Here is a 16,559-nt window from a genome sequence, read left to right on the forward strand (position 1 = left end):
CCTACCTAGGCTCCTGTAACAGCCTGGGGGCCCTGCTGCCAGTCTTGTCCCTTGCGTTCCACTTTCCACAGGGATGACACAGAAATCCAAAATGCAAATCTGACGTCCACACCTCTGCTCAAATCATTTAGAGCCTCATCATCTCACTCAGGGACGAAACCCAAGGCCCTCTATGACCCATCCTGTCTACCAATCTATGATTTCATGGATATTCTTGCTTAAGAACGGCTTCTCACTGTGGCTGCCCAAAAGACCACTAGGAAACTTTTTAAAAATCCACTTGCCTGGGGTTCAGCACCACAGATTCTGATGCGATTGGTCTGGGACAGACATTACTACTTTTTTTAACATTTTCTCAGGCAATTCTAATGTGTAGCCAGGTTGAGAAATATTGGCTTAGGACAAGTGAATCAATTTAAAAGAAGCATAAGTAAATAATAAACAATAGTACAGGTGAGGTTTGGCAAATGCTGTACCAGATACTTATGCCAGCATGCAGCTCCTGACACCCTCCTGGCCAGGCCCTCTCATTCTACCCAAGCTCCCTCTCCCCTCAAACCCCTAACCTCCCTTCCTGTCCTTCACATTCCCTCATACCTTCTCAGGAGGCACCTCAGGACAGGCGCCTGGCTTCGCCAAGCCCAAGTGCTGACAGAGGGGCTCAGAGATGGCACAAGCCTCGGCATAGAGCTTGTGACTATAGAAGCTGTAGGCCAAGTTACTGGTGTAAGAAGCTGCAGGGGAGAAAAAAGACCATTGACGTCCTGTCAGAGAGGAAGTAACAGAGAGGCTTGACTGGGGGTCTGCTCATCAGCTTCTAGGTCAGACAGGAACCCCTACTGCTAGGGAATGAGGAAGGAGCAGTTCAGCCAATGCCCTCCATTCCATTAAGGAAGTCCACACCACCAGGCCCTCTGCATGCTCTAAGTCCTCATTCCTACACGTGGCCCACCTCTCCTCACATGCCAATCTCTGCCTAACATGACGGAACATTTGCAGTCGACTCCGACTCACAGTGACTCCGTGTGTGTCAGAGTAGAACTGTTTTCCATGGCTGATTTTTCAGTAGTAGATCACCAGGCCTGTCTTCTGAGGTGCCTCTGGGTGGACTCAAACCTCCAACCTTTCAGTTAGCAGCTGAATGCATTAACTATTTGTACCACCCCAGAAATTCAATTTCTGCCCAATGCCCCAAAAGTCAGCATTTTAGGGGAAATACTCTGGTCTGTCTCTTACCTCCCTCTCCCTCACTCATTGCACTGAAGCCACACTGGCCTGCTTGCTTTCCTTGAACATACCAGACACTGTCCTGCGTTAGGGCCTTGTCACTGGCTGTCTCCTCTGCCAGGGATGCTCTTTTCCAGGTATCTACACGGCTAACTCCCTCACATCCTCCAACTCTTTGCTCATGTCACCCTCTCAGTGAGGCCTGCCCTGATCACCCCATTTAATGGTAACCTTCTCTCCTCACCCACCTTGAACTCTTAGTCCCCTTTCTTATCCTGCTCTACTTTTTCTTTTTCTTACCACTTTCTAGCATGTTTATAGTTTGCTTATTTATTCTGTCTGTTTAGTATCTTTCTCCTCCAACTAAAATGTGGCTCCATGAGGACAGGGATCATTGTTTTGTTCACTGACACATCCCAGATACTCAGAATAGTACTTGGCACACAGTAAATACTCAATAAATATTTGCTGAATGAAATTTTCCTAAATTCCAATAACTTACTCATGTAGCAACATAGACCGTTGGAAAAAAATAAAGTCAGTTTTCAATCCTCCACGGAAGGAACATTCACACTAATAACTTTTGTGACTTATGATGATATTCTCATCTCTCTAGCTTGGTTCAACCACTGAGAATATGAAAAGTTCTCCAGGATCTTCCAGTGACAGAACTCATTGGGACCACATGACTTAAACTGAAGATCCATGCTTTTTTTAAAATGAAAGAGAAATTTATTATGAAGTATAAAAATAGGCAAAACTAAACTATGCTGTTAAAATAGTGGTTACTGTTGGGGGCGGACTGTGACTGGAAGAATGCGTAAGGAGCAGTTTTCTAGGGTTCAACTCGTGAAGTTACTTGACTCAGATATTGGTTACAAAGTGTGCAGTTTGAGAAAACTCATCAAGCTATATACACTTATGATGTATATACATATACTTCAATAAAAAAGGGTGGAGAGAAATGTATATGCATGTGTGTTTATATATACATAGAATATCTCCAAAAGGCTAACAAATTGGTAATAATTGCCTCTGGAGAGGAACTTGGATGGCTATGGGTTAGGGGTGGAAGAGGGACTTTTCACTGTATACTCTTTTGTACAATTTGAATTTTGAACTATGTGAATGGTCTACCTGGTTTAAAAAAAAAGTTATAAATGTCCTTTAAATCTTAATATATAGAAAGGTCATAAAGTTGTATATTAGGTACGAATGTTTTCATGAAACAAATACCCAGTCAGATTTCAAAGTCAATGAGAAAGAACTTAGTGTCTGCTGTTTTAAATCAGCCTCATCACTTGTCTACTGGTGTTAGAGTAACTGATACTTATAAACACCTTTTTCACTGTCTCCTTAAATCATAAACAGCACTCCCACCCCCCCGCCCCGCCAGCACCCCCTCCACAATGATCAGAACCATCCACCAAGTGCTATTTGCCTTCCTCCTGAGTGATGATCCACCATGAGCCCATATCTGGGCCCAGGGCACTAACCAGTCATCCCCAGATAGTCCGTCAGCTCTGGGCCTGACAGACCCTCTAAGGCCTCCAGCATCCAGACAACAGTTGATTTGCAACTCTCCACTATCTGGGCCAGGTCAGCCAAATCAGCTACCTGAAGGAACGAGAAGGTTTGAGGGTGAGAGGAGTTACAACAGGTCCAGGGTCGTAAAAGCCAAAGCCAAAGCAACCCAAAAGCTCCACCTAGGGCAGCTGAGCAGCCCCAGACCCTCGGACACTACCCAGGTTCCTTGGGTCCCAGATGGTACCTGACAGCCTTGAGCAAAGTCATAAACCACCACAGTGTAGAGGTGAAGTCCCTGAAAGTGCATCTGAACCAAAGACTGCTGCTGCTTAGAGGAGTTCCCACAGACCTGAGGAAGGAAGAGGAGGTTGGTTTAGGGCCCGAGATAAAAAGTTCCAAGTTGAAAATCGTGGTGCAGGGTTCTGGAGAGCTGACACAGTCCAAAGAGGAGGAACGATATCAGGGGGAGCCACTGCCCTCTCAAGATAGCCCAAGCTGCTAGCTGGTTGGCCAGGCATAGTCTAGAGAGCATGCCAAGGAGGAAGCCAGGGCTTCTGGATCTTGCCAGAGACCACAGACTGGTAGTGAATCCATAGAACCACGTACCCACCCTACCTCCAGGTCCTTAACTCACACCATCCCGCAGCTGCCGGATAAGGGAGCAGTAGCTGCCAAGGAAAGCGAAGAGGCCCAGAACAGCTTCAGGTCTGTGGCACCTCTTGGAGCCTCTCTCCAGGCCTGAGAGGAAGAACTGGCAGCTGTCACACAATGCCCGCAGCGGTGGTGATGGTGCCTCCATACTGGCAGTCAGGACAGCTGATGCCTTGATCAGAAGCTTGGCCACTCCCTGGGGTCCTCCCTCTCCGACCTGCAGCAGCTCAACCCCCAGCTGGCACAGCTGGAGACTGGGGGCCAGATCTGTGTTCTTTAGGTAACCATGGGCCTTTTTGACCACTCTGGTGGCCCTGCTGTGGTGGTGGCTCCAGCAGAAACGACGACAATGTTCCAGGGTGAGCTCTAAGAAGCAGAGGGCCCTCTGGGGAGAAAGGGGGCCAGAACAGCTCCCTCCCTCACCCACCAAGACTCTGATCACATGCCTGGAGAGCAGGTCTTCTAGGAAATCAGCATCTGCTTCACTCAAACCATGCCCACTGGAATCAAACAGCTGATGGGCAGCTACTACTCGACAGGCTGTTGGAGAAGCAAAGTGGGGAACCTCACAGGGGGTACTTTCATCTTCTAAGAGCACTAGGAAGCTCAAGGCCTTCAGCCGAGCTGAGAATGCAGCTCTCGGCTCCACCAGGGCTTCTGCCCCCTTCCAAAGCAGAGAAAAGCTGCCCCGGGCCACAGCCTCATAGTCCTGGGAAGCAGCTTGGTGAGAGCACTGCATCAAGCAGGCATGCAGGGGCTGGGCGAGGCGAAGCGTAGCCTCTGGGCCGCCCTGTGCGGCAACATTCCGCAAGAAGATGAAGAGAATGCGTTCTAAGTAGAGGGGAGGGCGTTGGGGAGTATACATCAAGTAGCCATGGCAGGCCAGTTCTGCCAGCTCCAGCAGGCTCCCCAGGTGTTCACGGCAAGCCAGTTTGGCAGTCAGCTGCTGATTGCAAGCCCTCAGGATAGCATCACAGGCTTGTCTTCTTTCTACATCATATCGGCAGCTGGGAGGACCAGCTGGAGGCTTGGACAGGAACTCCTAGGAGAAGTGGAAGGTGTGAATTGGCTACCAAAGAAAGGAAAAGAGGTAGGGAAAAGAACTGGAACACACTAGTTCAGGATAGGGTTCCCTTCTTGTCTTTCCCTTGAAAACAATGTAAAAAATAAATCCTGGTCAAGTTTGTTTAGATCACATCTCCAAGCAACTTCAGTTGCTTTCCCCATCTTGGTGGCCACAGTCCCAGGCCCTCCCTCCCATTCCTCTGAGCAGCAGGCCCTCAACTCCTCCCTCAGCTCGGAGAGCCAGGAATATCCCAAGCCAGACAGCTCCCCACCTTCAATTCAGGCAGCAACTCTTCAGCTTCCTTCTGACTGCTTAGCAGAGTCCCAAAGTTGACTCCTTTAAAGTTCCTCATGGCGCCGAAGAGCTAGGGAGGCGACGGATTAGGGAAGGCATAGATTAGTATGGCGCTAAATAGAGAATGGGCGAAGGGCTTAAAGGCCATGGAAGAAGGTGGTAAAGAATCCTATTAAAAAAAAAAAAAAAAAAACCCTGCCAGGACACCGGGCTCCCAGTGTAAACTGCCACTACAGCTTTTCTTTCCTCCCGGCCGATCCCGGCCCTCACCACCCCAACGCCACCCCAGAGGCCTCCACAGAGCTCTTCAGAGCTTACCAAGACGTCCAAAAATCTCCCGACCCTCCCCGCAGAGCGGCCGCCGCCTCTTCCCCAAATCAGTACACTGGGAGTCCCATTCGCCTCCGCGCGTACACAAGACCACGAGTCCCTCCTGGACTTACCGCCCCAGAGGTCCCCCTTCGTTGCAGGCCCAGGGCTTAACAGCCGGAGTTACTTCGCGAGGGCTCAAAATGTAACCTTCGCTTTTCCGCGCCAGCCCCTCCTTTCAAATATCTCACCGACCAATCAGCGAGAGCTGCGTAACGCCGGCGGGCCGCGCGGCACCCTGGGAGTTGTAGTTTATCTGCAGCGCTTCATCGTCACGTGATGCAAGCCTGCGAGGTCCTGTTGCTTTGGGCGTTAAGGCCTCTTGGGGGCGCGGGTTTCTTCCTTTTACCAGTCAGGGTTTAGTTCTTCAGCTACCTGTCGGTAAGTCGCTTTCGGGAAGGTCAGCCCCATACCTCCTTCCCCTCTTTATCTGGAGAGCTCAGGCAAGAGTATTTATTTCAAGAGAAGAAAATTAGGCTGGACAACAAAAAGAACTTACTTGGAACTCAAGCGGTTTGGGTTAGTAGGAAAAAAGGGTGTAGCCTTTCATTTAATTCTTTTAATATACAGTTTTTTAGGGACGCTGAAATGAGTACCGTGGCGACCTCCAGTTTTCCCTTTATCTTCCAGCCATGCTCCTTCCATCGGTTGTATGAGATAGAGAATCTGGCGCTCATTAACGGGGGCGGGTAGGTGAGGTTTGGGGCGTGAGTGAAAGACCTAGGGAATTTCATTCTCTGGGAATTTTTCAGTGTCAATGGCTTTTATTTGTAAGTAGTAACCACTTCCTCAAGCATACCGATTCAGCTGGCTCAACTTCTTTCCTTCCCCTACCAAAGAATTCATCTCAAAACTGTGGTACCTCATTCTGCTTTTCCCTAATTAACTCTACTGGGCAATTCATCCTTCTCCATCATCGTCTCTCTCCGTAATCATCAACATCTTTTAGAAGCTCAGAATCTACCAGGGAAGACAAACTATTTAAATAAATAAAAAATAATGAGATCTCAAAAAAAAAAAAAAAAAAAAAACCTCAGCGTTGAAATGGTAATATTAATGCAGGTATAAAATATGTGTTACAGACATGACAGGAATATCTCCTGTAGGGCACGGCAGAGAGCTGTTCATAAATATTTGATGAACGAATACATCAATTCTCTCAGTGCTCATTTCCTCCTGTTTTCATTTTAGCAATCTGTTTATCTACATGTTGTATAACAAGTGTTCTAGAATTCTTTTTCCCAACGTTATGTATTATACGCAGTTGATTCTAAACTCCTCAAAGGCAGAGAATTTCTCCTTTCCTTATTCCTCTTCTACTTCCTGCAAGAAACAGGAAGTTCTGTTAAGTATCAAAAAAAAATGCTTACTCATATGAATGTGAATCCCATCACATAATTCAACTTCTCACCCTGAATCCAAGCTTATAAAGAGGCAGCACGGAGTAGTGGAAAGAACTCTGGACTGGAGCCTGGACAGAGGAGCTAGGTTCTCCTTTCAACCTCAATTTGTTGTTTCTCTGTGAAACAGGGATAGTAACACCAAGCCCTCACCACTTCCCGGGGTTTCAAGTAGAATACCCTTGAAACGCTTTCCAAAGGCCCTAACAGTGCTATGCAGCCATTAAAACGCATGTCTTACATGTACTGACATATCAAGATGCCTAAGAAACATGAATGATGGCTATAGTCTTCCTGTGGATTTTAATTGTCAAAAAATAATAATAAAGATATATGGTTATGTAAAAAAAAAAAGTTGCCGAACAGCATGAACGGTATGATACAATTTTTACTGATATATATGTATGGGAAACCCTGGTGGCATAGTGGTTAAGTCCTACGGCTGCTAACCAAAGGGTCAGCAGTTCGAATCCACCAGGCGCTCCTTGGAAACTCTATGGGGTAGTTCTACTCTGTCCTATATGGTCGCTATGAGTCAGAATCGACTCGGCGGCACTGGGTTTGTTTTTGGTTTTTTTGGATATATGTATGTGTACTAATTTTAAAGCCAGTGAGCTAGACCAAACACTTAACAGTGGTAATCTCTGATGGGCAGGATTAAGGGAATCTGTCATTTTTTACATTTTATATTTCTATATATTTGTATTATATTTATACATCAAATATAACGTATTTTAATATAACATTATATTAACATATTTGTCTCAAATATGGACTTCTGTATTTGCACTTGACTGTTTTACAGTGGGAAACCCTGCTGGTGTAGTAGTTAAGAGCTACACTGCTAACCAAAAGGTCGGCAGTTCAAATCCACCAGGCGCTTCTTGGAAACTGTTTGGGGCAGCTCTGTTCTGTACTATAGGGTCACTATGAGTTGGAATTGACTCAACGGCAATGGGTTTGGGCTTTTTTTTTTTGGTTTTATTTTGCAATGAGGAGCCCTGGTAGTGCAGTGGTTAAGGGCACAGCTGCTAACAGAAAGATCGGATGTTTGAACACACCAGCTGCTCAATGGGAAAAAGATGTGACAGCCTGCTTCTGTAAAGATTACACCCTATGAGCAGTTCTACTCTATCCAATAGGGTCACTATGAGTTGGAATTGATTCAACTTGACAGCAGGAATTTTACAATGAGTATATGTAAATTTCCACCATGTTTCTGTCAGTTTGTAGTACTGTTTTGGCTTGCATGTTCCTATGATGTTGGAAGCTATACCAAAAGTATTTCAAATACCAGCAGGGTCACGCATGGTGGACAGGTTTCAGTGGAGCTTCCAGACTAAGAGAGATTAGGAAGAAGGGCCTGGTGGTCTACTTCTGAAAAAATTGGCCAGTGAGAACCTTATGAATAGCAGCAGAGCACTGTCTGATATAGTGCTGGAAGATGAGTCCCTTAGGTTGGAAAGCATTCAAAATCTCAGGACTGCGCTTTGTTTCATTCTGTTGTACATAGGGTCGCTCTGAGTCAGAACCAACTCCACAGCACATAACAACATATGTAACTTTATTGTAAAAAAAACAAAAAAACTTAAAGCAAATATGAAGTATTTTTATAACATTATATCTGATCCCAAGCATGACAAACTTTGTTTTATAATTCTATTCTGTGGGGAGCAGTGGCAGAAAATAATAAAAGGGACAGAAAAGACCACACGGTTGGGATTAGAGAAAAGAGCAATGGGGAGCAGAGCCTACACCCAGCAAAAGGGCCATGGCCGTAGCTGGGATCAGCCCCCTCCTCTCTCTGGGCAGTGACTGGATCTCCAAGAAGAGAAGGCCTCAGGGCTGTCTTCACTGCCAGTCCTCCTGCCCCCTTGCCCATTGGTTCCTGTTTCCTTGGGAAGCTTCTCTGCTTTCCTCAGGATCATTTAAAAGCTCCACATCAAATAACGATATGTCCAGCTGGATGGAAATTCAGAAAATCAGGAGCCTCTTAGAGAAAGATGGTGGTGTGTATCAAGTCTGCCCCCAAACTGACCTTCCCACTTGAGGAGGAGGAAATGAGTTCAAGTGGAACATACTGACACCCAACTCAGCTGCTCACATACCCCAAAGCAGAAGACCTCTCAAATAGATTGATACTTCATCCGGGGCCAGCACCAAGTATAAACACTGTAGGGAATCACCCCACCACTGAGAAGTGTTGGAAAGTTACACACCATTACAGCCCCATCTCCTCATTCTCACACCCATATCCAGATACGTTCAGCTGGATTGAAAAATTAGCAAATAAAATATAAAAGCAAACACTTATGCAGTGCTTACACTGTACGCCAAACACTGTTCTAAGCACTTAACTACAGAACACCAAAAACCAAACCCTGTGCTGTAGAGTCGCTTCCAACTCACAGTGACCCTGTAAGACAGAGTAGAACTGCCCCACAGGGTTTCCAAGGCTGTAAATCTTTATGGAAGCAGACTGCCACTACTTTCTCCCATGAGCAGCTGGTGGGTTTGAACTGCAGAACTTTTAGTCTCCAGTTGAGCGCTTAACCACTGTACCGCCAAGGCTCCTTAAACTACAGTTGCTGTTGTTGTTAGGTGCCATTGAGTCCGTTCCGACTCAGAACGACCCTATGCACAACAGAACGAAACACTGCCTGGTCCTGCGCCATCCTCACAATCGTTGTTATGCTTGAGCTCATTGTTGCAGCCAACATGTCAATCCACCTCGTTGAGGGTCTTCCTCTTTTCCGCTGACCCTGTACTCTGCCAAGCATGATGTCCTTCTCCAGGGACTCATCCCTCCTGACAACATGTCCAAAGTATGTAAGATGCAGTCTCGCCCTCCTTGCCTCTAAGGAGCATTCTGGCCACACTTCTTCCAAGACAGATTTGTTCATTCTTTTGGCAGTCCATGGTATATTCAATATTCTTCGCCAACACCACAGTTCAAAAGCGTCAGTTCTTCTCCTTCGGTCTTTCTTTTTATTGTCCAGCTTTCACATGCAGATGATGTGATTTAAACTACCATGGCTTGGGTCAGACGCACCTTAGTCCTCAGGGTGACATCTTTGCTCTTCAACGCTTTGAAGAGGTCCTTTGCAGCAGATTTCCCCAATGCAATGCGTCTTTTGATTTCTTGACTGTTGCTTCCGTAGCTGTTGATTGCGGATCCAAGTAAAATGAAATCGTTGACAACTTCAATCTTTTCTCTGTTTATCATGATGTTGTTCGTTGGTCCAGTTGTGAGGATTTTTGTTTTATGTTGAGGTGTAATCCATACTGAAGGCTGTGGTCTTTGATCTGCATTAGTAAGTGCTTCAAGTCCTCTTCACTTTCAGCGAGCAAGGTTGTGTCATCTGCATAACGCAGGTTGTTAATGAGTCTTCCTCCAATCCTGATGCCCCGTTCTTCTTCATATAGTCCAGCTTCTCGTATTATTTGTTCTGCATACAGATTAAATAGGTATGGTGAAAGAATACAACCCTGACGTATACCTTTCCTGACTTTAAACCAATCACTATCCCCTTGCTCTGTCCGAACAACTGTGAAGGTTCCTCATCAGCACAATGAAGTGTTCTGGAATTCCCATTCTTCACAGTGTTATCCATAGTTTGTTATGATCCACACAGTCGAATGCCTTTGCATAGTCAATAAAACACGGGTAAACATCCTTCTGGTATTCTCTGCTTTCAGCCAGGATCCATCTGACATCAGCAATGATATCCCTGGTTCCATGTCCTCTTCTGAAACCAGCCTGAATTTCTGGCAGTTCCCTGTCGATATACTGCTGCAGCCGTTTTTGAATGATCTTCAGCAAAATTTTGCTTGCATGTGATAGTAACGATACTGTTCTATAATTTCCACATTCAGTTGGATCACCTTTCTTGGGAAGAGGCATAAATATGGATCTCTTCCAGTCAGTTGGTTAGGAAGCTGTCTTCCATATTTCTTGGCATAGGCGAGTGAGCACCTCCAGCGCTGCATCTGTTTGTTGAAACATCTCAATTGATATTCCTTCAATTCCTGGAGCCAGTCCATTTCAGCTCACTAATGCCTAGGATATCGATGTTTATGCATTCCATTTCATTTTTTATGATTTCCAGTTTTCCTAGATTCATACTTCGTACATTCCAGGTTCTGATTATTAATGGATCTTTGCAGCTGTTTCTTCTCATTTTGAGTCGTGCATTTAATTCTCTCAAAATCCCTATAGGGTAGAAACTATGCTATCATCTCCATTTTACAGATGAGGAAACTGAGGCAGCCCCAGCCAGCTGGGGTCTGGATTCATGCTCTGAACCGTCTCTCTCTACTGCCTCTCAGCATTTTGTAGATAGTGAACCTATCACTCAGACCCATATGGACAGGTCCCGAAAACAGACCAGGAAGACCAAGGCTAGACACTCCCACTTTCTTGTCCTTCTCCAGGGGCAGGTCTTGGGACAGGGAAGCAGGGCTGGAGAAGAAAAGGCAGGTAGGTGAACACTCATGGGGCACAGGCAGTGTATGCCATAGAAGAGACACTGGGTTGCCAGTAAGAGGCAAGGTTTAGCCTCAGCTTTACCATCCACCAGAAACCCTGGTGGTGTCATGGTTAAGAGGTGCAGCTGCTAATCAAAAGTTCAGCAGTTTGAATCCACTAGCTGCTCCTTGGAAACCCTATGGGGCCGTTCTACTCTGTCCTATAAGGTCACTACGAGTCAGAATCGACTTGACAGTAAAGGGTTTTTTAGGTTACTACCCACTTGCTGCATGACCTTAGGCAAGTCACTTCCTTTCTTCAAACGGGTGTTTCTTCTGGGTAAAAAATTTCACCAAAAAAAAAAAATCTTTTTTTCACCAGCACCTAGCAACACAACGCATAGCATGTAGCAGGTGTGCAAATAAAAATATGTTTAAGGTCCTGACAGAGAACACAACAGAGAACCCCTGAGGGAGCAGGAGAGCAGTGGGATGCAGATCCCAAACTCTCATAAAAAGACCAGACTTAATGGTCTGACTGAGACTAGAAGAACCCCGGAAGTCATGGTCCCCAGACCTTCTGTTAGCCCAAGATTGGAACCATTCCCAAAGCCAACTCTTCAGACAGGGAGTGGACTGGACTATGGGATAGAAAATGATACTGGTGAAGAGTGAGCTTCTTGGATCAAGTAGACACATGAGACTATACAGGCAGCTCCTGTCTGGAGGGGAGATGAGAGGGCAGAGGGGGTCAGAAGCTGGCCAAATGGACACGAAAAGAGAGTGTGGAGGGAAGGAGTGTGCTGTCTTACTAGGGGGAGAGCAATTAGGAGTATATAGCAAGGTATATATGAATTTTTGTATGAGAGACTGACATGATTTGTAAACTCTCACTTAAAGCACAATAAAAATTTAAAAATAATAAAAAGAACCAGAAAAAAAATATATGTTTAAGGTTGAATGAACAGTCTCTAAGATGCCTTCCAGCCCCTAACACCCTGTGAGTCTGACAGGAAAGAACCCTCTCCACTCTATCTGCTGCCAGCCCCTTTAAAGCTCAACATGGACAAAGTTAAAGAAACCCCATTCGTCTGTCTTCCCTAGTCCCCTGTTTCTTTATCACTTAGGAATGTGGGGCCCCTCACACTTCCAACAGTAAATAATTACTGGCACCCAAAACACAAACCCATCGAAGAGATAAAAGGCCACATAAACTAGAGACTACAACATCCTGAGACCAGAACTAGATGGTGCCCGGCTACAACCGATGACTGCCCTGACAGGGAACACAACAGAGAACCCCTGAGGAAGCAGGAGAGCAGTGGGATGCAGACCCCAAATTCTCATAAAAAGACCAGACTTAATGGTCTGACTGAGACTGGAAGGACCCCAGTGGTCTTGGACCCCAGACCCTCTGTTGGCCCAGGTGAGGAACCATTCCCGAAGCCAACTCTTCAGACATGGATTGGACTGGACAATGGGTTAGAGAGGGATGCTGGTGAGGGGTGAGCTTCTTGGATCAGGTGGACACTTGAGACTATGTTGGTATCTCCTGCCTGGAGGGGAGATGAGAGAGTAGATGGGGTTAGAAGCTGGCAAAATGGACACAAAAAGAGAGAGTGGAGGGAGAGAGCAGGCTGTCTCATTAGGGGGAGAGTAACTGGGAATATGTAGCAAGGTGTATATAAGTTTTTGTGTAAGAGACTGACTTGATTTGTAAACTTTCACTTAAGCACAATAAAAATTACAAAAAAAAAACCCCACAAATCCATTAATTACGCTGTAGATTCCAGTCTAATAGACTTCCCAAATGGGTGGTTCTTGAAAAGCCAGATGTGAGCTAGCCTGTCTCCTCTCCAGACACACACTGAGCACAGCTGTAGGCAAAGCACACACTTGGGAGTATACAGGGGGACACAAAGGTGACTAAGACAGTTTCCTCCTGCCCTCTAGAAATTCACAATATAGTAAAAAAAAAAAAGGAAAGTCTACAAATAACTATATATGTAACTCCAGATCAGCAGAGCAGAAGTGGGCTTATTGCAACAGACTCTGTCTTAGACTCAAGTTGATGGGGGGAGGAAAAGATAACTGTTTTTTTTTTTTTTTTTACTTAAACTCAATTTCTGTTTCCTGCAGCCTAGTAGGAACCAGCTCTGAGTACGAACCTGAGACCACCACCCACTCCTCCCCCTCAGCCTCATCCTCTAGAAGCCCATCCACCCTACATTCCTTCAGCACCAGCTGATACTATCTCCACACAGGTTGGAACTTGCAGGTCTTAGAAGGTTTTGCATCCTCTTGTCTGGGAAGTAGTCTGGGACTCAAGGATAGGCCTTCATCCCTTTTCTAGAACAGTGGGCCCCCCATGCCCATCTCAAATACATTCTAGGACACACCTTGAGCCTACCTTCCCTCCATCCCCACCCTTCTTAAGATTGCCTCTGCTTCCCCTGAGAAGCCCAGGTTTTGGTGGGAGGAGGAAAAGCTGATATAATCAGAGGCGAGGTGAGGCAGGGAGGGGCCCACAGAACTGGTGTTCCCACTGGTCCTGTTTCCTGCCCTGGTGGCTCCCTCACCCTCACTCAGGCTGGGTGGGGAACAGTCAGGTACAGACAGGGTGTCTCAGTCCCTCAGCCATTCACTGCTCTCTCCTCTTGGCAGCCCTTCACTCAGGTTTCATGCAGGAACACAGGATCTGCTGGGCCCAGAAGCTGGACAGATGGTGCAGTCATAACCATCAAGGCAGAAGAAACAGGAAGCATCCATGTGCTGAAGTGTGAGCTGCTTCCTACAGGAAGCCCCCCGCCCCCCAGGTTTGTCCCAGTGGGTTGTCAGAGCAGCAGCCCAAGCCCCTGGAATCTTTGTTAAGTGGCTTGGCATACTGGGCATTTACCCCATGTGCTCCAGAGATCATCTCACCCTGGCTGTGGAGCAAGAGTTCTGCTTGGCAACTGGGAAGGGGGTGCTTCTCCCCAGGGTAGAGAAATATGGAGGACCTAGGAACCTAAGGCCCTTCCCCCACCCCCCCACCCCCCCTCCCCCAGTTTTGCTGAGAGGTAATTCCATAGCTCTCAGTTTGAACTGGAGACAGTCTTGGAGAGGTCAGAAAAACAAACCTTCTGATGGTAACCCCACCTCTATCCTTAAAACCTTCAATTGATCACTCACCAAAAGCTACTGAGGTGGGTACAGGTGAGGATGAGTAAATCAAATCAATGGTCAGTTAAGAGAGTTTATTTTAAAGTGGTAAGGGGAAAGGGAGTAACACAGAGGCAAGTTTTGGCACCTTCTTTCCAGTCCATTACCCCTATGTCCTCCCCAACCCAAAGCACTGGCAGCAGGGGCCCCAGGACAGGCTGAGGGACTGCGAGTCAAAAGTCAAGTCACAGAGAGATTTGTACAGCCCTGAAGAGGAGGGATTCAAGAGTCTATCCCAACCCGCTGATCTTGGAACAAGGTTAGAGTTCAGGGGCATACGGCTCCCCGCTGGGTGAGGGTACCCGCAATTCAGCATCATGCCGTACCACTGTGAAGAGCCCCACCACCGCCAGCAGTGCCATCACCATGACGGCAGAGCAAATGCTGAACATGTTCCGAGTCCCTGTTTTGCGATCACTGTCATGGAGCACAAGGAGCCCCAGGCAGGCCAGCAGGTGCAGGGGCACGCGGAACCAGTTAAGTACACCAGCCTGCTCTGTCTCAGGGATCACCTTTCTCCGCAGGAAACTCATGCTGGGAAAGTACAGCCCACAGGCCAACTCGATAAGTAGGAAGGCTATGAAGGACTCCACTGGGCTCTCCTGGCCTGGGCTAGTGGAGAAAGTCAACATGAAGAGGGAGAAGACAACGATGAGGACAGCAAGGGAGAGTAGGTGCATGGGCTGAAGGTGGTACCTCTTGGAGGTGGCAATGCGGTACAGGGAAGAGCCAAGCAGGCTGGCTGCCATGAAGCTGGAGAAGACAATGCCCAGCGGGGCCCCATGTGGGTGCAGCACGGGTGTCCAGAGGAAGATAAAGATGAAGATGACACTCTCAAACAAGGCCTGTATGGTGCCCAGCAGCAGCACACGGCGGTCTGACAGGAGGCAACGCAGGCCCCCAGCACATGTCCGTGAGAAGGCACGCTGCCGGTCATAGTTTTCCCCCCAGTTGCGAAGGGCCAAGGTCCCAGCCAGAGCCAGGAGAGGGATGGCGGCCACAAAGGGTGCTACAGGCCCCAGCCCCATCCAGCTGGCCACAGCTTCAGCTGCCACACCTGCTGCTACAGCCAGCACATGGTTCCAGAAGGCAACTCGGGCAAAGGTAGCTGGGATCCACTCACTAGGAAAGTCATGCCGCTCCATGTGTTCATGAATGTACCAGGCCTCGAAGGCCGAGAAGAGCAGGGCTGTGGACAGTCCACCAAGCACTCGGCCCACCAGCAGCACAAAGTAGTCCCGGGAGAGTTTGGTTAGGCAGCATAGAGAATAGGTGAGTGAGAAGAGGACACAAGACTTCTTCCGACCCAGCCAATCCACGAGGGAGGAGGCCACCAGGCCAAAGAGGACTGTGGAGGCAAGGCCACAGACATAGAAGATGGCAATTTGACCCTCCAAGAAGTGGTAATGCTGATAGAGTTTATATAGGTAGGGGGCCTGGAGCCAGTCAGCTGCCAGGGCCAGGAAGTAGACTTGATAGAAGTCCAGTTGAAACCGAAGGAAGGAGGGATTGCTGCAGGCTCTTCCAGGGGGCTTAGCCTGGCATCTTGACAGCTCCAGCCCCAGGCACGAGGCCAGGAGTACAACAAAGGCGAGATAGGCAGTCACCAGCATGGCGGGCCCCCGGACGACCTGAGGAGTGATGGGCAGGATGAGGAGGGGGCCAGAGTCACATCCATTACCTGGGTAGCACTGTCAAGGGACTGGGTGTGTAAACAGAAGGCAGCTCCATCCACCCCCCCAGCCCCCCCACCCCGCCAACTCCACTTCCCCACCCCTCAGCTCCACACCCCCAAAACTCAGACCGGAGGGACCAGTTGGGTGGGTGGGAGGAGCGGTCTCCTAGGACACTATGGGGAAGGGCGAGGTAAGAAGAGAGAGGAGAAGACAGCATTCGCCCCACCCGTGCCTAGCATAGCAAAGAGGGAGTCCCTTCAATAATGCCGGTCCCGCAGGTTCCAAAGGGCTGCCCTCTTCCACAAGAGCTTCTGTACACTTCCTTCTACTACCTTCCATCCTCGCAAAGGAGACTGTTTTTGCCCTCCATATCGCGTCATCTGTCCCAGCCATCCCTCCTGCCCGCACGGGCCCCTTGAGTTGCTTCGGGGACACGCGCGTGCATCTCGGATTCCCTCTCCTCCAGGTCATTGTCACCCCCCAGCGCCCCCTAGCCTCCGCCCAGCGCCGCCACGCCCACTCGCGCCTCGCCCAGACCCCGTCTCACCTGTTGTCCCGGTCTGCGGGGACGCTCCGGACGCGTCCGGCTCCAGGCCGCCCGGCCGCCCTTCCCGCTCTAGCTCCGGATCCGGCCACGGCTCGGATTCCACCAGCGCTCCCGCCCCTCAAAGCCTGCTTCCG

General features: G+C 48.2%; 2 protein-coding genes across 4 annotated transcripts in view; both read right to left on the reverse strand.

The window, feature by feature from the left end:
- The window catches only part of ESPL1 (extra spindle pole bodies like 1, separase), a 31,792-nt gene extending 17,775 nt beyond the window's left edge, over positions 1-14,017 (reverse strand). For both annotated transcript variants that reach the window (XM_003405049.4, XM_023556974.2), the window contains exons 1-6: positions 5,209-14,017; positions 4,743-4,835; positions 3,389-4,447; positions 2,999-3,103; positions 2,724-2,844; positions 598-734 (exon numbers count right to left, since the gene is read on the reverse strand). In XM_003405049.4, the coding sequence (XP_003405097.2) occupies positions 598-734; positions 2,724-2,844; positions 2,999-3,103; positions 3,389-4,447; positions 4,743-4,823 (1,503 nt within the window). In that variant the 5' untranslated portion in view covers positions 4,824-4,835; positions 5,209-14,017. The remainder of the gene's footprint in view (positions 1-597; positions 735-2,723; positions 2,845-2,998; positions 3,104-3,388; positions 4,448-4,742; positions 4,836-5,208) is intronic.
- Positions 14,018-14,223: 206 nt separating this feature from the next.
- Positions 14,224-16,557, reverse strand: MFSD5 (major facilitator superfamily domain containing 5). Of its 2 annotated transcripts, none has more exons than XM_010597085.3 (2): positions 16,426-16,557; positions 14,224-15,833 (listed from the first exon to the last, which is right to left on the reverse strand). In XM_010597085.3, exon 2 carries the CDS (start codon positions 15,813-15,815, stop codon positions 14,463-14,465), a length of 1,353 nt encoding a protein of 450 aa, XP_010595387.2. In that variant the 5' UTR covers positions 15,816-15,833; positions 16,426-16,557; the 3' UTR covers positions 14,224-14,462. The 2 variants fall into 2 exon arrangements, with proteins under 2 accessions (XP_010595387.2, XP_023412729.2); XM_023556961.2 differs by having other exon boundaries at positions 14,224-15,893; positions 16,426-16,546.
- Between the last annotated feature and the right edge of the window lie 2 nt (positions 16,558-16,559).

Source organism: Loxodonta africana, chromosome 4 (genome assembly GCF_030014295.1).
Source record: "Loxodonta africana isolate mLoxAfr1 chromosome 4, mLoxAfr1.hap2, whole genome shotgun sequence".
Classification (NCBI taxonomy): Eukaryota; Metazoa; Chordata; class Mammalia; order Proboscidea; family Elephantidae; genus Loxodonta; species Loxodonta africana.